Source organism: Typopeltis vanoorti, chromosome 2 (genome assembly GCF_054136105.1).
Source record: "Typopeltis vanoorti isolate ZY-2024b chromosome 2, IOZ_Tvanoo_1.0, whole genome shotgun sequence".
Classification (NCBI taxonomy): domain Eukaryota; kingdom Metazoa; phylum Arthropoda; class Arachnida; order Uropygi; family Thelyphonidae; genus Typopeltis; species Typopeltis vanoorti.
Genome location: NC_143550.1, coordinates 96699190 through 96721290, shown reverse-complemented (window position 1 = coordinate 96721290; position 22101 = coordinate 96699190). Strand labels below are relative to the sequence as shown.

General features: G+C 36.9%; 1 protein-coding gene across 1 annotated transcript in view; it reads left to right on the top strand.

The window, feature by feature from the left end:
* Positions 1–22101, top strand: part of brp (ELKS/RAB6-interacting/CAST family member bruchpilot) — a 430961-nt gene that overhangs the window by 349647 nt on the left and 59213 nt on the right. Inside the window, exon 8 of the mRNA XM_090402027.1 lies at positions 17999–18172. Within this exon, the coding sequence (XP_090258153.1) occupies positions 17999–18172 (174 nt within the window). The remainder of the gene's footprint in view (positions 1–17998; positions 18173–22101) is intronic.

The window sequence follows — 22101 nt, the reverse complement described above, 5'->3', positions numbered from 1 at the left end:
AACCCACAAATCCTCAACCTGTTCTCATAAGGTTCATTCCACAGACCTGCTATCATCTTGGTCACTCGCCTCTGGATCCTCTCAACCTCCTCCCCATCAAGAAGAAACCCAGGTGACCAAATCTGGACACAGTAGTCGAGATGGGGGTCTTATCAAGGCTCGATACAGAGGAACAATAACCTGCTTGTCTCTGCTTGTCAACGTATTCTTCAGCAACCAAGTGATTTGATGAGCTGATTTGGCTACTTTTGCAATGTGCCCCCTAAACTTCAACTCCTTATCCACCAACACTCCTAAATCTCATGCCTCATCAATTTCCTGGAGTACAGTTCCACCGGTGTAGTAAACTGCTGCTAATCTTTTCACCCCAAAATGTATAACCTTACATTTTGCCACATTAAATTGACATCCATTCCCCTTAGCCCAGACCTCCAATCTATCCAAATCATCTTGCAAAATTTTGACATCATCTGCATTCACTATGGCTCTACCCAACTTTGTATCATCAGCAAACAAATGAACAGTACCTCTCAGATCCTTTCCTATATCGTTAATGAACAAATTAAACAGTAGTGGTCAAAGATCAGAACTCTGCGGCACACCACTAGTCAAGGCCGTCTTTTGGACTCTACTCCTGAATAAACTACTCTCTGATATCTCTCCATCAACCACCCTCCTATCCATCTCACCAACCCTATATCCATCCCCATATGCTGCAATTTACTGATTAGAATTCCATGTGGTATCCTGTCAAAGACCTTAGTAAGGTCCCTTAGAATCACTGTAGACCCATTACACTTATCCAGTTCAGCCGTCGCTGTGTTATAATACGTGAGCAAGTTACTGAGGCATGACCTACCCTTCACAAAACCATGCTGTCTCCAATATAGTATCCCATTTTCATCTATCCAATCTTGTATTTTCTCCAAGACCTTGATAATGATTCCTGTTATGCTGATTGGCCGGTAATTTTCAACAGCAGCCTTGGATGAAGATTCACTATTAAGCGAATATCATTGCATATGCATCATCATATGATGTTTACATTTGTTTACATATGATACATATGATGTTTACATTTGTTTACATACACTACATGCATTTGATTACATATGATACATACATTACATACATTTGATTTCATATGATACATACATTACTTACATTTTACATATGATACATATATAACATTCATTTGATTGCATACAATACATACATTACATACATTTGATTACGTATGATACATGCATTACATACATTTGATTACATATGATACATACTGCTTGATTACATATTTTTCTTTTAAAAATTCAATCCTTTTTTTTATTATTAAAATTATGATTACATATTTACAACAAGTTTAATTGTTTGTTTGTTTTTTTGTAACAATGAAATTCATACAGATGTTTTATCTTTCTTTTCCTTTTTTTTGTATTAATAATAATAATACAGCATTTATTTATGAGTTATATATATTTACAATTTTGATTTTTTTTGGTATATTTAAGCTATAACTAACGCTGTAACTACAGCGCTTAAATGTGAAATATGGATTTGGATTTTTTCCCCTTTTTTTTTATTGATCTTCAATGAGATGTAATTTCTCAGCTTTCATCCTCGAAGCTTATTTGTTAAGCTTATATGAGGATGACACCAGTTAGTTATTATTTATTGGTTTGTTTGCTGTGTTGGGAAGTAGACTGATCTTTAATATGTTTGATTTCCACTGCAGCCGTTGATTGAGAAATTCGTGCACTCACATACACGATAACTTGGAATGTCTTGATGCGTCGCCGAACTGGAAGCCTGAACGAATATATTGTGTTTCATTAAGTTTGTATGGTATTTAGGGTGCATGTTTCTTGTTCATATGTCCTTAGAGCTCTTTTCAGGCTATTGCAGTGATTTTCAACCTTTTCCATAATAAGACACACCTAGACTAGTTATTGAAATTCTGCACACTAAAAATATAGTCTTAATTTTTTTGATGATCTGGCAAAAAATAGGCATAATTTTGATTGATTTACACACACACACAAGAAGAGGGAAGATCAGGCACTAATAAATAAATGTGCAAATTATGACATTATTTCTTTCAATAATTTGTTTTCATAAATCTCGCGGTACACCTGAAGACCACTCGCAGCACAATGGTTAAAAATCGCTGGGCTATTGTAGTTTATAAGGTTTCTGTATTCATAAGGTAATTTGTTTATCATGTCAGGGATGTAGAAGTTTCATAGCCTTTCCGTAGTGATTATTGTATCTATATGTGATATAATTATTTCTCTGAGGTCTCGTTATACGGTATGTATTTCTGACTGTCCTGTAGTTGGCATTGGAATAATGTTTTAGCAAAACTGCATAGTGACATAACTGTTTTGCTGTCATATAATAATAATAATAATAATATAATTATAATAATAATTATTATTATTATTATTCCTTATAGTGAATAAGCGAGGCAATTTTAGCCTTATCTAACTTTTGCAGACTAAGTGGGCAGTTCAGTCTCCACCAGTAGCCAACCAGACATAGCTGACCCAAGACTGTCACTTATTATAAGCGGTAGCCAATGAAGAGACTGGCATGTCTTCATCAGTTAATAATTAATTGTAATTATTTTATAATAATAATAATAATATTTTTTAAATTATACATACAATTTATATAATACATATAATACAAATATTTATATAATACATGTAATTTAATATAATTACATACAATTTAAAAGATAATACTACTATTTTTCACTTGTGGTTCAATTCAGATTCCAATTTAGCACATACTTTGTACAGTGCGCAAGTCATATAGTTCAACAATTCGTGTGTTATTAGTAATAATAACAATTTTAGTAATAGTTTATAATCAGTTATAGTTCAGTTACACAGGATAGATTACACAATTATCTATTTATCTCATCATCATCATCAAATTCCTGCCATGTACCCTCAAGGGGTATACTGGATATGATAGTACTACATTAAAATTTACATCATTACTAACATCCTATCTACAATTTTCCTCCAAATCAGTCTGTTACTTGTCAAGACTCCAACATTATCAGATCTTATATTTCTATCATCTAAGGCACTCTGTACCGTATCACTCCAACTATATCTTGGTCTTCCTCTGGGTCGTTTTGCTGCCAACCTGGCAGAGAACACTTGTTTTCCTAATCTTTCCTCTTCCATTCTGTTTAAGTGACCATACCACCTAAGATTAGCTCTGCTAACGCATTCCTGGATGCTGACAATGTCAAGTTCTTTCCTAATATCCTCGTTTTTAATATGATATTGCCATTAATGCCATCTGTTCATGCCCCTAATCTTTCTCAGGACTCTCATATCTGCAGTCTTTAGTCTTTGGTCAAGTGTTTTACTTCTGACCCAGCTCTCAGATCCTTAAGTTAAAACTGGTTTGAACACTGTCTTGTATACAGCTAATTTAGTGTTCCGACTAATTTCTTTCTTATTCCATATGAATTTAATCAATTGACTTCCTACCATACCAGCTTTGCTGATTCTGTTGTCTATTTCTATATTTAATTTACCATCTTCACTAAAAATCGTGCCTAAGTAGCTGAAATGTTTTACTTGTCCCACAGGTTCTCCATTCACAACACAGTTGACATTTTCAATGATTCTGCCTATTTTCATTGTCTTTGTCTTTTTATTGCTGACCTTCATACCATATCTATTACAACAGTTATTCAATTTAGTCAGAGAATCTTGCAGACTTGTAGCGGATTTATTTAGAAGTATAACATTGTCCGCATAAAGCATTAACATCTCCAATTTTAATATCATGTTTAATACCTCTTTCCTTCATAATGTGATCCATATAGATAATGAATAACAGAGGGGATAATGTACATCCTTGTCTCACACCAAATTTAGCATTAAACCATCTTCCTGTACTTCCTTCAATATTAACTACTGACTTACAACTCAAATAAAGACTAAGTATTGCTTGATATAATGCCCCATTGACACCATATAACTGTAGCGTATTGAATAGCTTCTCTCTTGGCACCTTGTCATATGCCTTTTCCAAATCAACAAAACTTAAATACAGATCTTTGTTATATTCCCATGATTTCTCCACTATTTGTTGTAAAGTGAAGATCTGATCCTGACAGCCTCTATTTGACCTGAATCCAGCTTGTTCTTCACCAAGCTTTTCTTCCACAATTCTTCTCAACCGTTTCTCAAGTATACTTGCATATATCATACCAGGAACACTCACTAGGGATATATCTCTGTAATTCTCACATTCCGTTTTATTTCCTTTTTTATATACGGCTACTATGAGAGCGTCCGCGCGGTTAGCCTAGTGGCTTTGCGCTTCGCAACCATATGCCTGGGGAAGGAGAGTCCTAGGTTCGATTCCTGTCGGAGACGTGAGGAGCTGAAGGATCTTCCTCAGCCATAGCCAAGTTAGCCGGTCTTCGGCGCGGGCAGTAGGGTTTTTTCCCGCCAGTTTATCTGGTGTTTTTCATCCTGCAAGCAGCCAAACCGGCCCCGTGAACACACAGGGATACAGCCAAGAATACCCTGAGGCATAGGAGTGACCATTCTATCCTCGTATTTAGGTTATGAAATCCAGGCATGCTTGGAAGGTTGTGGGCCTTAAAGGCCTGTTAAAGCCATTGGGATAGATAGACTATGAGAGCTCTACTCCAATCATTGGGAATTTGTTCCTCTGTCCAGGCATTCTGAACTATGCAGTGCAGCCACTGTAAGACTTTTATACCATCATACTTCATCATTTCTGGTCGAATATCATCTATTCCTGCTGCCTTTCCACATGTCAAGCCTTTGATGGCTTTTTCTACTTCAAGTATGGATATGTATTTCTGACTTCATGCTTGGTCAGTGTTTTTTACCACTGTGCTGTCATCACTGCTTGTTTCATTTAGCAGTTTTTCAGAGTAATTACTCCATACTTCAAGGATATCTTTTTCTCCCATTTTTCATGTCACCTTTATCATCTCTAACTCCTTTTACAGCACTCTTTCCTCGATTCCTAAGCTTCTTCAACAACCTACAGAATATTTTGCCACTATTCTTGTCCTCTATATATTTATTTTCTATGTTCTTGCCAAAGTCCTCCCATGACTTTTGTTTAGCTAGCTTTACACAGTGTTTAGCTTTCTTACATTTGTCTCTGTATTCTCTAACAGCACAAGCTGACTTATTTGCCAGGAACTTTTGATATGCTTTCTTCTTTTCCTTCACTGCCTCTTTAACTTCCTGTGTCCACCATGAAGTTCTAATTTTTCTATCCTTGCAGACAACTTCACCACATCCCTCTCTAGCTGAATCAATCAGAGTGTTCTTCAAGGCTTGCAACTGAATCTCCAAGGTTTGGATCCTATTCTCAAACCCTTTCATTTTTTCTTCAATAATATTTGTGTACTATTTTAGTCTACAGTTCACATCTGAGGGCTGCTCAACTTCCATTCGCTTTAAAACTTTCTTACATGTTATTCTTTTGAATATGAAGTTCAATTTTATCCTGCTCATGACTAAATAGTGATCACTTCCAATTTCAAATCCTCTGTACACTCTGGTGTCCTGCACCAGGGAGAAAACATCACTATCAACAATAACATAGTCAATGAGACTTTTCTTATTCCTTGCCTCTTCTCTCTCCATGTGAATTTGTGCACATTTTTATGTTGGAACATGGTGTTAGTAATAACCAGTCCATGTCCTGAGCAGAAAACCAACAGATATTTTCCATTATTATTAGCTTTGCTCTTTTCTCCGAATTTTCCTAAAATATTGTTGTATGTCTCACAATCATTTCCTACTCTGCTATTTATATCCCCAACAAGGACCAACTTTTTCTTTTTCATTGTGTCAGTTGCTTTTTCTAAAGCCTCAAAAAATCCCTCCACTTCTACCTTAGTAGAACTTTCTGTGGGACCATAGGCACAAATACGTCTCATTGTCCAGTTCCCCATTCTCATATTTGCCCATAATACTCTACTTGAGACTGCCTGCCATTCAAGAAGATTAACCTCATATTTTGTGTTGAATACTATGGCTACTCCTTCTTTTCCTTGATTGTCATTGCTTGAATATAATATTTTGTATTTATTGCTCAGAAAGATCCCACCAGTTTTTGTCTTTTTTGTTTCAGTCACCCTTATTATGTCGATCTGGTACTTATCTAATTCTTCAGCTAGCTCCATTTCTTTGCCATTCAGGCTTCTTATGTTGATAGTACCGATCTTTTAACTCTGGTGATGTTGAGTTGGGGTGTGTTTTCAGATTTGTTCCGGTAGCTGACTTTTTGCTGTTCGCCTTGGTTCCCTGGTGAACAGTGGGGGGACCAAGGCGAACCAAGGGTAAACGGGGACCTTATTTAACCGGGCGACACCCCAGCCGGCATGAAATTTTGTCATGTTGTACCATCATTTTATATTTTGGTTTAACCAATAAGAATATAATTTGGTCGGCTAAATCCCAAATTGCCAGCCCATCCTCATTTGTTCAGTGTCCAGAAAACTACTGACACAAAAATAATCTCTAAATAAAAAAAAAAAATCTGATGGTATACCCAACAGGTTGCACCACGAGAATTTTGGTTTTGTGAGATGATGTGTACGTCTGTAAATAGTTTTGTAGTCTGGTGTGTGTTATTTTTTCTAGCATTTTTTGAAATGACTGGTAGGTTAGCTATTGGTCTGTAGTTCTGAGTATCGTTTCTTTTACCATGTTTGTAAAATGGCATAATTATTGCAGTTTTTAGTTGTTGTGGAATAATGCCAGTGTCGAATATTATGTTCACGAGTCTCAAAAGTATTGGATTTATTTGTTCAAAGTGTGTTATAAATTCTGTGAGTCTTATTTTGTCTATTCTTGGAGTAGTCTTTGGTTTTTAGTTGTAAGAGTGCTTCTTTCAGTTCCTGTTTTGTTATGGGTGGAAAACACATAGTTTGTTGTTGACTTTGTGTCAGTAGTTTTTTGTTGATCATTGGTAGATTGTCTTTTTTGAGTTGTGTGATATTGTTTGTGAAGGCATGATTGAATGAGTCTGCTAATTCCTCTTGGTTTGTGTCCTGACCGAAACTTTTTGCAATAAAATCTTGTGCTGAAGACTTCTTTTTTCGAGTTACTACTTCATTGAGTGTAGCCCATGTTTGCTTGATATTGTCGTTATATTCCATAAATTTTTGGAAGTAGTAGTAGTGTCTTTTTGCCCTATGAATTTTTGTTGTTAGTTGATTTCTTGTGTTTTTGTATAAGGTTTGTAAATGTGTATTATTGGGTGACTTTTTTAGTTTTTTCCATAGATTTCATTTTACAGCAATACTATTTAGTATATCGCCATTTATCCATGGATTGTTGTCTGTTTGTTGCCTCGTTTGTCTAGGCTTTGTTGTTGTTTTTTGTATGTTTCTTTGAACTTTAGTTGGAAATTCTCATATAATGTTACAGGATCATTTATTTTAAGTAAACAATTCCAGTCTGTATTGTTTACATGGTTATCGAGCTCTTTAATATGATCGAGTTTTGTCGACTTTTGTGGTGGTGGTGGTGGTGGTGGGAGGGGGGGGGTAACGTAATGAAACGAAGTTGAGACAAAGTAGTGATCAGCAATTTTGACGTTAATTACTGATGATGTATATGTATGGATGGGAGCCCATATGTGGAGATGATCAATGCATGATTGTGTTAGTGAAATATTGAGCGTTTCTTTTCTTGTTGGGAAATTAATGGTAGGGTTTATGTTGTACTGACTTAGTACATCAAGGTATGTGTTAGTGGTTGAAGAAGCATAGCCAAGAGTATTTATATTAATGCCTCCTATTAGGATGAGCCTTTGTGTTGTATGGGGTTTGATGCCACTTAGCCATGCTTCTAACTCATGAAGAAAGCTGAGTGGATTATTATCCGGTGGTATGTATATTATGTTTATTGTGTATTTGATACTATGTTTGTGGCTATTTGTGATTTCCAAAATTAGTGTTTCTGCATGTTCGAAATGAGTTGTATTTTTCTTTGATAAATGACACGATGCCAGCTTCTCTTTTGTTTGGTCTACATAAGTTTCTTTTTTATTGTTATTATTATTCTGGCCTCCATGAAGTCAAAAGACTCATCGCGGAAGGTCCTTCCTAAGAAACACAAAGTCTATCAAGACTCATCGAGGGGAGGTCTCCCCTGAGAAACACAAAGCCTATCATACCACTCCTTAAACTCATTGACTATTCTCGCTCTCACCACTCCATCAGGCAATGCATTCAATGGTTCAACCGCCCTCCATGCAAAGAAGCCACTCCTCACCCTCTTGCAAACAGTTTCCTTTCGTAACTTCCAGGGATGGCCTCTTATCATCACTCCTTCCCTTCCCGCTGTTCAACCAAGCGAAAGAACTCCCCACTGTCAACCCTGTAACCACCTCTCAACAGTTTAAAAGTCTCAACCATATCACCTCTCCTTCTTCTATCCACCAAACCCTGCAGTCCACATTCCCTCAGCCAATCCTCATAACTAACATGGTACAGTCCTGAAAGCATCTTTGTTATCCACCTTTGTACCCTTTTCACAGTTAATTTATCCCCTTCAAATCCTGGGGACCAAATCTGAGAACAATAGTCTAAGTGTGGTTTAATCAGAGTCTTATACAATGGAATGATAACCCTTCTATCTCTGCAGGTCAGTGTCCTTCTCATTATTGCAGCAATCCACTGTGTTACCTTTACCACCTTTGCAATATGTCCCCTAAATTTCAGTCATCAACCCCAGATCTCTTGTCTCCCCTACTTCCTCCAGTATAACTCCTCCCATAGAGTATGCAGCGTCCCATCGATGTTTCCCAAACATCAAGATGTTACATTTTGCTGCATTAAACTGACATCCCCATTCATTTGCTCATCTATTTAGGTTATTCCAATCCTCTTGCAGGGCTACCACATCTGCACTATTTCTAATAATCCGTCCCAGTTTCGCATCATCTGCAAACAACTGAATATCCCCTTGCAATCCACTGACAATGTCATTGATGGAAAGGTTAAACAATATAGGTCCCAGTACTGAGCCCTGTGTGACCCCACTTGTAACCCTCTGCCTCCTTGAAACTGTCTCACCATACACAACTCGCTGATATCTATCGGACAGCCAATCCTGAATCCAGTTGACCAATCTGATACCCAGACCCATGTGCTGCAACTTAAATATCAGCTTATCATGTGGCACCCTGTCAAATCCTTTCGCTAAGTTTAAGAAAATGGCAGTATATGCCTTTCCCTCATCTAATGCTCTTGTAACTTGATTATAAAAGGCTAGCATATTGCTAAAACAAGAGCGCCCCTTCACAAATCCATGTTGACTCGCACGCATGATACCACCCTCATCTGCCCAATGCTGTATACTGTCCCTCACTACTTTCTCTAAGATCTTAACAACTACCGATGACACACAAACTGGCTTATAATTAGACACTTCCAGTCTGCTACCACCCTTATGCAATGGCACTATCTTACCTTCCTTCCTTCCATTCCCTGGACACCTTTCCTGCAGCTAGATTTTCATTGAAAAGCCAGGTCAAAGGCACTGTCAGTTCCCTAGCACGTTCTCTCACAACTCGTGGCAAAATACCATCCAGTCCCACAGCTTTACTGACACCCAGAGTACTCAGTATTTGAAACACATTCTCCTCCTGTACCTCTAAACCTCGAACCTGCCCTATCCCTCTAGTATTAAAACTGACTTATCCAGGATGAAATACTCCAATAAAGTGTTCATTGAACAATTCCACTATGTCCTCTGCATCAGTCACTCTATTCCCATTTTTTGTAGTAGGTTTAAACCAAAAGTTAAACCAAAGTTGTAATTTTGGTAATTATTAATGTTGTATGCGTAAATTTCTGTGTTGTTTATTGCAACTTCGGTCAATATTAGCGCATCTATGTTTTTCATGGTGTAGTTAATATTATTATATCACACCTCTAGGGAGTCTAGAGACTCGTCGAGTGAGGGCATCAACTCTACAACTCCTCGTCTCACTACTCCACCAATCATCATCTAACATCAACGCCATGTACTGCCGACTATCACCACTAGACGATCACAAACATCTATGCCTATGTCGGGATTCAAACCCACAGCCCTTTGGCTAGAGAGCGGATACGCAAACCACTCGACCAACCAGGCCCAGTGTTTTTTTATACTTCTTATGTTTGTGTGTACGATAGTGAAGTCAGTATTCTGGAAATATCGTCTGACCATTTCTTCAAAGAGTCAAAGACCTTGAAGTTTATATTGTCTGACTGGATATGTTTGCGTATATTTGAGATCTCCATTATATAGTTTTAAGTGAATTCTATTCTTGTTCTTAAGGATGTGAAGAGATAGTGTTTTATATTGGTAGGCTGTGTAGGTCAGATTCTCTTGCAATTATATAAACGCGAGTGTTTTCATTCTTTCTCATAAATATCTGTGAGTCCTTAGTCCACAGGAACTTGTAGTTTTTCTTTGTTTTTGTCTTCCTTGCTTGGTATAAAAATTTTTAAAGTATGGTGTCCAGTGTTCAGTTATATAGATTGGTGTTGGGAGTTTCTTGTCAGTTAGGATCGATGTTGTCAGCCTTGTTTTCTTGCTTGCTGCAAGAATGGAGTCTCTCAGCCTTCATTTCATCTCAGAGTGTTTTCATTCTTTCTCATAAATATCTGTGAATCCTTAGTCCACAGGAACGTGTAGTTTTTCTCTGTTTTTGTCTTCCTTGCTTGGTATAAAAATTTTTAAAGTATGGAGTCCAGTGTTCAGTTATATGGATTGGTGTTGGGAGTTTCTTGTCAGTTAGGATCGATGTTGTCGGCCTTGTTTTCTTGCTTGCTGCAAGAATGGAGTCTCTCAGACTTCTGCTGGTAAAACGAGCAATGATTAATGGCAGTCTCTCTCTCTTTTTTTTTTTTTTTTGTGGGCCTCGGTTAATAGAGGCGATGTCTGTGGTTGCAACTTGAATACCAATTTTGCTGCCAATCAGTTGCATTATGTTGCTTAAATCTTCTGTCTTTTCTTTTGTTATTCCCTCAATTTGAAATTCTTTTTTTTCTTTCTTTTTTGTAGCATGTGCTCCATTTGAAACTTGAGTGTGTTTACCTCTTTCCTCTTTATTTAACTCATTCATTCAAACTCATTTAACCATGAGTTTGAATGAATCAGAGTTATCTGTAATTTTAGGTTTGTGCATTGTTGCTTTTCTTTGGTGTCTGTTCTTTGTTCTTCATTTTCTCATGGCATTGTAGACAGCGCCATTCGCTGTTTCATGGCTCCTTTTGCTTTCCACGTGCTTTCTGAGATCCCAGAGCATTGGTAGTGTTGTCTTTTGCTACATACAGAACAATGTGGCCCGTCCCCTTCATTGCTTAATGGCTTATTGCACTTGTTACAGTTCATTGTGCTTGACCTTCGCTGTCTCTGTGACCTTTAGACTTTCTTCCCATTAGCAACTGTAGTGCGACTTTTAAAATGGCAACGTCCTTTGTTGGTTGGTGACGGCAGTTCACTCTATGACTTTCAGCACTGAAAATTTGGATATTACTTAGTCGAATTTAATGATTTAAACGTCCCTGTCTTCAGCGTGACTAGAAGAATTAAATAGCAGCACTTTCAAATTAAAAATATGAGTTAAAACCACTTTAAACCGATAAAAAACGGGAGCAGCGATAACAGCATGCATGAATCCGTCTGCCTACACAGTGCCCTCTATAATAATAAAATATTAATTCTAGTCTTCCATTTGTGATCTCTCATTACAGCTACACAACAGCTTACTCTTTTATGCTGCTCTGCACCACTGTATATCAGTCATTATATAATCTTCCATTTCTATTGTTCCCTTTAATTTTTTTTCTTAGTTTGTGTTACTACTACTATTATATTTTTCTCTTTTTTTTCTTTTTTAATTCTTTCTTTCTTTCCTAGCTATATCTCTGATATTCCATGTGGCAACATTTTGTATATCTGTAATTCCAAATCATTCACCATTATTCTCATCATTTACCATCATCATCATTGTCTTTATTTTCTTTGAATCCACTCTCTTTATCCTTAAGATTATTCTGAATTTATCTATATTTTGCAAGAAGAGGTTACCAGCCTCTTGCTTTACCCCATCATCAACAAATAAGGTCTCTTTGTTTGGCATCTTTACCTTGACCTATCCAGCTAGAACAGACAGTCATTAGCTTTCAGTTCCATTGTAAAGTGGATTTTTGGGTGTTGGTTATTTAAATGCACCAAGAATGTATCCAATGTGTCTGGGACATATGGCCAAATAGTAAGCACATCATCAATAGTGTAGCCATAGCCTTGGTTTGAGCATGGCTTGGGCTTTGAGCCAATGCTTTGGCTATGCTATGTTGATCATGTGCTTGCTATTTGGCCACATGGCCCAGACATTGGATACATTCTTAGTGTATTTAAATAGCGAATACCCAAAAATCCACTTTACAATGGAACTGGAAGCTAATGACTGCCTGCCCTTCCTGGCTGTACACTAATCATACATCTTCCAGATGGTTCCTTATCATTCTCAGTTTATAGAAAACCCACACATACAGGGAGATATTTACACAAACAATCACACCATCACCCATCTCAACAATATGATATCCTAAAAACACTAACCCACAGAGCTGGAGTGAATTGTTCCATTGATATTGCTCTCGCTGCTGAACTCACTCACTCATGTCACACCTTCTTGGCCAATGGCTATAATCCCCATAAGATAGACAAAATACTAAATGCTCCCCCCCCACACACACACTGCTCTGAAGATGCTGGATAGAATACCAGTGAAATATCAGCAAAATAAGTATTATTTTCTTATGCATTCACATGCTTATGCTTGGATAATGGATAAAAATATAAAAACAAACATTTAATAAGCTACTTTTTAATTCACCTCCTCACCATACTGAAGTAGTGAAAAGGCTACATATCCCTACCATATATCATTTCCATTTCACCAAAATTAGCCAAAGTTCTTAAAAAATACAACATCCAAACTTCTTTCACTCCTCTTCTGAAACTTCATTCCTGTGCTGGATAGTTCTGATAAACACTTAGAACAAAAATGATATTAAAGCAACTGATATAACCATAAGAAAGTAAGAAAGAACACACAAGGATATAAGAGTATAAGAACATAAGTTATCTTCTTAACTTTGCTACTAGTATGTTCTTTCTTGTAATTATATCATCACATGTGTTTATCAGAACTTTCAGTACCCCCCCCCCCCCCGTAATATAATTTTAATGAATGCCAATGGCAGGAGGTAACCGAATCAGTCGAAATAGTAGAATTACTAAGTGAACACTTTGCAAGAGTATATCATCTTGAACAAGAGAGGCAAAGGCTTATATGGGAACTGAGGTAAATGAAATGGAGGCACATAGCACATTACAGAACCTTAATGTGAATACAGCTGTGGGATTGGATGGTATACCAACTCAAGTTTTATGTGAAGCTGGTGAAGGAATTGTCAGTGCCTTTGACCGTATTGTTTAATCTAAGGCTAGGCTCTAGGTTACCCCCAAGAGGATGAAAGAGGAGAAAATAGTTTCATTGCATAAAGGAGGCTCCAAGACTGATGTAGCAAATTACCGACTGATCAGCATATCAGGAGTTGTTGTCAAAGTATTGGAGAAGTTTGTCAAGAGCAAAATACAAAATTGGATAGATGGAAATGGAATACTGTATGGGAGGCAACATGGTTTTGTGAAAGGTAGATCATGCCTCAGTAACTTGCTCACATTTTATAATCCAGTGACAATTGAGTTGTGTTATATACCTTTTTTATTACCTTTGCTATATCTATGTATATTTGTATGCTTCACTACTCATTCATACACAGTTATTTCCTTTCTAGCTTCTGTAATAGTTTTTCCAATAAATCTAGCAAATTAGCTAACGCCTTTCTATCCTTAAACAAACTAAAATTCAGGCCACTCTTAAGTTTAGTCACATGTAATTCTTTCATTCATAAGGGCTTTGTCTAAGTATAGGACAAGGCCTTAAAATATAACCTCTGAGACAGTCTGCCTGTTAAATATTGACGAATTTATATTTTGCTGTGCCAGCCAATACATAGGATAGATGAGACTCTTATCCAAGGTGGCTCTCTCAGAGTATTACACAGTGATGAACTTTCTAACACTAATTCAACTAATCTTTGTCTTTGCATGCAGTCGTGGTCTGGAGGATCAAACTATGTTCATATATCCCTCCCGCTAGATTTGATAATAATTTTATGAGTGGCTATTTGAATTCATAAGATGGGCTAGATTCAGGCGAATGCTATAAAACATATTTATTTAGGTTTAAAAGATATACATGAGAAAATTAAAGTACATGGTTAACATAATCACTTTCTTAGTAAAATTCTGATATCATTACGAACACAAGAATACATGCATAATAACTAGATCCACAGAGTTTTCTATAAACATACAAACTTCAGGCTTAATTTAACATTATCCTCAATCACTACTCATATCTCACAATATGTCTCAGTTATCTCACACACAGATCCCTTCTAGGGAGACAATTTTCAAAACAGAGACAGGTCACTGCCAACTTGGGATAATCTCTAAAGTTCTCTACAGCATGTCCATACACAAATTAAGAGTTCACTCAAATCTTTAATTGGAAATCAGATACTTTAACATTCTACGTTACCGTCCCATTGAATGACTTTCTGTTCTATCATCAGCCTTGTCTGGACATCAAGGCACCGTTATTCTGCGATTCTCCAGATCACTTACGATAACAGCACGGCCTGGTTCCCCGAGTCGATAAGGCGATATGCCGCTCTGGACTTTCTCTGGTACTGCAGGCACACATCTGTATTACCGGTCACTTGATACAGCTTAGCTACTCTGTTATGAAGAGGTAGCTAACCTTGCCTCGCAAACATCGATAGGCCTCTCACGACTTCTACGGCCAACCCGGAATCTTCACATTGGCGGAGAGTGCGAGGCAACATCCACGAGCGCAGGAAACAGGAAAACCAAAAAGCCTCATGTGGGGGGAGCTTGACCCTTATATTCTTCCCCTTTTTTCTTGGAGATTCTCATGCTTAGCTACGTTTTTTACTGCACGGCACTCATCCACGTACGTGTGACATTCTTCCGAGAATGCGTTCTCACTTCGTTTTCCTTATCATTTCTCTTTCCCTTAGGCCATACGTTATACTGGATGGCTAAAGTGTGACCCTTGGACTTTAGCTTACACTCAACTTGCTTTCATACAATATATAGAATGGGATACTCTAATTAAATTATAATCTTATATAAATTCCTCTATTTGACTCTGTACAAACAGGTTAAGTCTCACATTTCTTATGCTAAACATTTCTTCAGTTTTGCCTTAAAGTTATAATGTACATTTTTATTTCCTTGCCAAAGCACAACATTCTCTGCCTACAATTGAAGATAGTTGTTCCTGAATAGAATTACTCTTTTGTCCCAATTTTTGATTATTCATGACACAATGGGTTTACAGTGATACTTCTGGACTTTGCAAAAGCCTCTGACAGGATACCACATGGAATTCCAATCAGTAAACTGCAGCTCATGTTGATGGATATAGGGTTGGTGAGGTGGATAGGAAGGTGGTTAATGGAGAGATATCAGAGAGTAGTTTATTCAGGAGTAGAGTCAAAAAGGATGCCGGGTGATTAGTGGCATGCCACAGGGTTATGTTCTTGGACCACTGTTGTTTAATTTGTACATTAATGATATAGGAAAGGATCTGAGAGGAACTGTTCAGTTGTTTTCCAATGACGCAAAGTTGGGTAGAGCTATAGTTAATACAGATGGTGTGAAAATTTGCAGGATGATTTGGATAGATTAGCAGAGTGGACAAAGGATGTCAGTTTAACATGACAAAGTGTAACGTTATGCATTTTGGGGTGCAAAAATTACCAGCTGTATACCACATTGGTGGAACTGTACTTCAGAAAACTGACAAAGCCTGAGACTTGGGAGTGTTAGTGGATAGTGAGCAAAAGTGGTTAAAGCAGATCATCAGATTACTTGGTTACTTGGTTGAAGAATATTTTGATGAGCAGAGACAAGCAGGTTATTGTTCCTCTTTATTGAGCCTTGATAAGGCCCATCTTGACTACTGCACACAGATTAGGAGGTGGAGGCGAGTGACCAAAATGGTAGCAGGTCTATGGAACGAACCTTATGAGAACAGGTTGAAGATTTGTAGGGTACAAAAACTGGTTAATACATGGAAAGGAGGTGATATGATTGAGACATACAAATTACTGAGGAGTTTTTATAAGATTAATTCAGAGGAAATTTTTCAGAACAGGTCTGGTTTTGGGAGAGCTAGGGGCAATCCATGGAAACTGAGTAAGAGTGTAGTTATCAGTTTATTTTTCACTTGGTTAGGCTATAATAAATTTAGTTTAATCCTTTATCCAAGTGTGAGCAAACAAAGTTTGCGCCTGAAAGTATCTTCAGGACTGGGGTAAGGTGGTACAACACCGGGCAACTCGTTGCAAAGGTGGAGCAAGCTAACATCACTCCTATCTCAATATCTCCCATAATACAAAACACATCTCCTTGCGGATATGTATAATGTTATGCATTAAGGGAAGGGCCACTACCCAGACTAGTTTCGACCTTTATTGAGGTCTCTTCAGTGGGAGCCAGGCCCAAGTGGAGATATGAGGCAGGGATAGGTAGAGATGACCTTGCTAATGCTTCTGCCTCATATCTCCACTTGGGCCCTGGCTCCCACTGAAGAGACCTCAATAAAGGTCAAAACTAGTCTGGGTAGTGGCCCTTCCCTTAATGCATAACATTATACATATCCGCAAGGAGATGTGTTTTGCATTATGGGAGATACTGAGATAGGAGTGATGTTAGCTTGCTCCACCTTTGCAACGAGTTTCCCAGTGTTGTACCACCTTACCCCAGTACTGAAAATACTTTCAGTTGCAAACTTTGTTTGCTCACACTTGGATTAAGGATTAAACTAAATTTATTATAGTGTAGTTATCAAGGGTGTTAAAACTTTTTTTTTTTTTTTTTTTTTTTTTTTTTTTTTTTTTTTTGCTAGGAGAGTAGTGAATGAGTGGTTGCCAAAATCTGTTGTGGGTGCCATGCCTGTGAATGAGTTCAAAGCAAAGTATGATTTGATTGATACTGCACAAATGTTGGATAGTTCTTGACATGATGCTTAGGGGCCTTCCTCAATGAGTCTAAGGACTCTTTGGAGTAGCCCATAATAATAATAATATAATTTTGTGTTAAGTATAATTTGCTTTGTAACCTAAGTGAACAACTATAACTATCTCTCATCAGAGGATTTTAATAATGTGATGATACAGCATATTACTAAAGTGGTATATCATTCCATATAGCTTACATATGGAAATGTGACTCCTTCCTAACTCTCCTATAAGTCTAGCTTCCACTGATGAGATCTTGACAAAGGTCAAAACCAGTCTGAGTGTATTGTATAATTTCCATTATACAATACAGTTTAATAAATATTGTATCCTGATCTTTAACCAGGTATATTTATAAAAAGATCTCCTACTTGGCCAAAGTAATGTGATTTTTTCAAGTAGTATCTTTTTACATGATTAATTTAGCAGGTGATTGTTTGGTCACTATATGTAGTATTAAAAAAAAGTATTACAGTTGCTAGCATTCTGGCATCTACTGCAGAGACAAATAATGTTAACTGCAGCTTATGACTTCAAGTGCCTGCTAACCCTGGCACAAAACTGTACTGACTTCTTCAATGAAACTTTCAAAAATGTTGTTTCTATATGCAGAAAACATCATTTATCCCATGTCATTCAGTTTTAGTGTGGCTTGACATTGTAAACGCAATTTATGAATATTTTATATTTATATGTAACAATTACTATACTGTTTTAATGAAATCTGCAGCAAAAATTTTGCTTTATTTTTTCTCTTAAGAATTGTTTCTTGGTAACAAACTGTAGGCAGACATTCAGACTCTTCACACACAAAAAGGAAAACGAGAATCACAACAAGAAGCAGAGCTGTCAATGCTACGTAAACAGTTAGAAGAAAAGCAGCGTTCTTTGGAGGATCTAGAGAAAAAGCTAAAGAAAAGGAAAGAACGACTAGATCAGATGGAGTCCCAACTGAAGCAGGTTAAAAGGCAAATTTTTTATATCTTCCATTAACTTGATTTGGATTTGTTATTCGTGATAATATTTTTAGTGATTAAGAATTTATATTCATAGTAATATTTAAGCTGTCTACATTAGCCAGATCTTTTGCAAGCTTTTTTAATATTACTTTGAGAAGACAGGAATACAGAATGATAAGTTTTAAATGCAAATATTTATTGAACACATTAAATTAAGATACAGCAGTAACAGATATTGTGAATGGCAGCTTTATGTGTAGCTGAGCATTTATCCAACCTGTAAATCAGATCTTGCCATACATGTGTCTACATTCTGGAGTAAATCTATCTGTAGCATCTCTAATTTTGTCTTTTGATGTGTACACTTCATCATTTATGTAATTCATAGAATTATTATTATTATTATTATCATTATTATCACATCTCTATGAAGTCAAAAGACTCATTGTGAGAGGTTACTGTCACACACAACTCATCAAACCCTTCCTTAAACTCATTCACCATCTCAGCACTCACCACACTCTGAGGCAGTGCAGTCCAATCACCCACCACTCTCCTAGCATAAAAACGTTTACTCACTCTCCTATTACTCAGCCTCCACAGATGACCACTTTTTGATTTGCTGTCTCCTCCTCACTTATAGGTAAAACCTCTTCCATATTAATCTGGTAATAACCCTTGTCAACAAAGAGAATGTAGCTGCTATTAACTCAATTCTAAATCTTGGCTCTCAATAATCTCTCCAACACTTTACCCACAACTCCAGACACACACAAACTGAAATGATTTGATGCCTCAATCTTATCACCTCCTTTATGAAGCAGGACATTTGCACTCTCTATACTTACTCATTTGAAACTTGGTCCTTGTAATTCTCATGTTAAATAGTACATCAAGGCAACTAATCTCTCTCTTAACATTTCCTCAAAACACGTGGTGATATGTCATCAAATCCAACCCTTTATTAAATCAAGTTTTTTAACTCTCCTCAGCTTAGCATCATCATGAGTAAACAACTCTCTACCAAAAACATATCCTCTACCAATCTACACATGAAATATCCTCAGACTGAACCTTATTTAAGGATATTAGTAGTTGAGCCCAACCACTCAAGAACAGAATCTTGCAGTAGTCACTGATTACCTTCCTTTTTTGTAATTCTGCCATCTCCTCCACCCACTACACTATTTACTGGTATCGTTTAGACAACTGATCCTATCAATCTCACCAATCTATTATCTATTCCGATCTCCCCCAATACATTCATCAACTTGCTATTCAGTGAACTGTCAAATACCTTTGTGATCCCATAAATATTGCCATTTACAAGCCACTGTCGAACACATTTGCCGTTGTATCGTAAAATACAAATTAATTGATAGAGCAAGAGCATGCATTGTACCAAGTCATGCTGAACAACACTGTACAGAATCCTATGTCTGTGAACCCATTCCTGTATTTTCTCTTTGTCCAGCAACTTTATTACCTTGAATTGGAATTACACCCTATAACTGGAATTATCTCTTCTGATACTAGTTTTGCAACAGCACTATTTTGTTTCTTCTCCTTTCATTAGGTACCTCCCTATTGAAAAGTTAACTCTGTTGTGTGTGTGTGTGTGTGTGTGTGTGTGTGTGTGTGTGTGTGTGTGTGTGTGTGTGTGTGTGTGTGTGTGTGTGTGTGTGTGTGTGTGTGTGTGTGTGTGTGTGTGTTCTTCTGGTCAATTTGCCTATTTTTGTGGAATGAGAAACCTGAATTTTCAGAAAGAACAACCCTGCCACCTCCACTACCATTCACTTTATGAATGATAGTGAGCATTTAGCTTACTATCATTAATAAAGGGTTTTCAGAAGGATAAATTTCAGAAGATGTTGGAAAAGGTCCAAAAGCGACTGACTAAGATAGTTTCTGACCTCTGGAATGTTGAGTATGAGGAAAGATTGAGAAGATGTAATTTGCAGAGTCTGGTGGAGAGGAGGAAGAGGGGGAGATATGATAGAGACCTACAAGTTGGTAAGGGGTTGTTATAAGATCAATGGTGGAGAAGTTCTACAGAGAATAATGGGAGATCAGGGAAGAACCAGAGGTCATCCCTGGAAACTGTATAAAGAGGGTGTGAGTAGGGGAGTGAGAGGCAGGTTTTATTCGTGCAGAGTTGTGAATGATTGGAATGTCTTGCCTGAGAGTGTGGTGTCTGCAAGGAGTTTGAGTGTGTTTAAGGCTCAGTATGATGAGATGTGTGTGTGATAAAAGGATCTCCCAGATGAGTCTTTGACTCTATGAGGTCTTGGGGTAATAATAATAATAATAATGCCATTATGAAGGTAAGGTTTTTCACATCTTAAATGAGATTTGAACCCGACACTTGACAACAAAGGGCATTATCGATACTGAGCTAGAGCCACCCAAAGTGTACCTCATGATCACTGTCACCAGCTGGCAGGTAGCATTGATACCTGATTCAACACTATTGTCAGCTGGTGAAGTTATCCTGTGAAGATATGACTAACACTCTATAACTTCAACCCTTATCCAATTTTAATAATTCTAACTTTAATCCAACACTGTAACTTCACCATCTTTCTTTCCACATACTATCCCTTCCTTTCAATCAACTTCGTTGTAATTCAGTGTTTTCCAAACTTTCAGTACTCATGTATCCCTTTTAAAATTTGAGTAATACCAGCTTACCCCCTCTCAAACAAAGGCAATTTGGGAGAAGTCATAATGATATTTCATTCAAACATGAATAATTATAAAGTATTTGTTTTTTTTAACATTTGAATTATAGTAAATTACAAACATGTGAAGCATTTTTTATTAAATATCTTTTTAGTTATTCAAATCCAATATACTCACAATGGAAACAAAGATTATGAAATTTAAATTTTCAATAATAAAAAAAAAAGTTATGAAAGGAATGAACTTGTTTCTGTTGTGGAAAGAATTTAGTTTGGTGAAATATGGTTCTATACTTGTTATTTTTAGCCATAGATGGGGCTCCACATCAAGAAGACAACTTTTGATTTAAACATGATTAAACAAGTGTAAATGCATGCACAGGTGGTGAAACAATCACTGGGGACTGTTACAGTTTAAGATATGAATGATTCCAAAATTTATCAAAGAGTTCCAACTACATGGTTCAAAATGTTTGAATTTAAACTTTTAATACAAACAGTTCGAACCACGTGGATGTAATTCGATTGTGTCATCAACCAGAGATGGCAGTAATGGAGGTTAATCAATGCATGCTAAGAGACACATTTTGTTTAAAATTCCTTTAGAATTTTTAGTTATTGAAAAGTTAATTATAGAATAGAGCAGCACTTATCTGCAACAATACAGTGGGGAAAAAAATACATACATATATATATATATATATATGTATGTATTTTTCTAGAAGATTTTGAAGAGAAAGCTATTTCCTCAGCTACTTTGAAACCTAAACTGTGGTTACGTTACATCGATGACGTCTTCCTTATTTGGGGACATAGTTTAGAGGAACTGCAAAACTTCCTGAACCATTTAAATAACCAACATCAAAACATTAAATTCACATCTGAACTAGAGGTTAACGGCGTTCTCCCCTTCTTGGATCTAAAGATCAGTAGATTTCCTGACTGTCTTAAATTTTCAATTTTTCGAAAAACCACCCACACTGATAGATATTTACATGGTTCTTCTCATCACTTCCCACCTCAGAAACTGGGCATCATCTCCACCCTCGCCCATCGAGCAAGATGTCTCATTTCCACAGAAGAAGACCTTCAAACAGAGCTTAACTTCCTGAAAAACACCTTCTTAAATAATGGATATTCGTCTCGTAACATCACTAAACGCTTGAGACCACGCCAACATCCTCGACAAGAAGATGACTCCAACCCAATCACTCATATACAGTTGCCTTTTATCAGCACTCTTACCCCA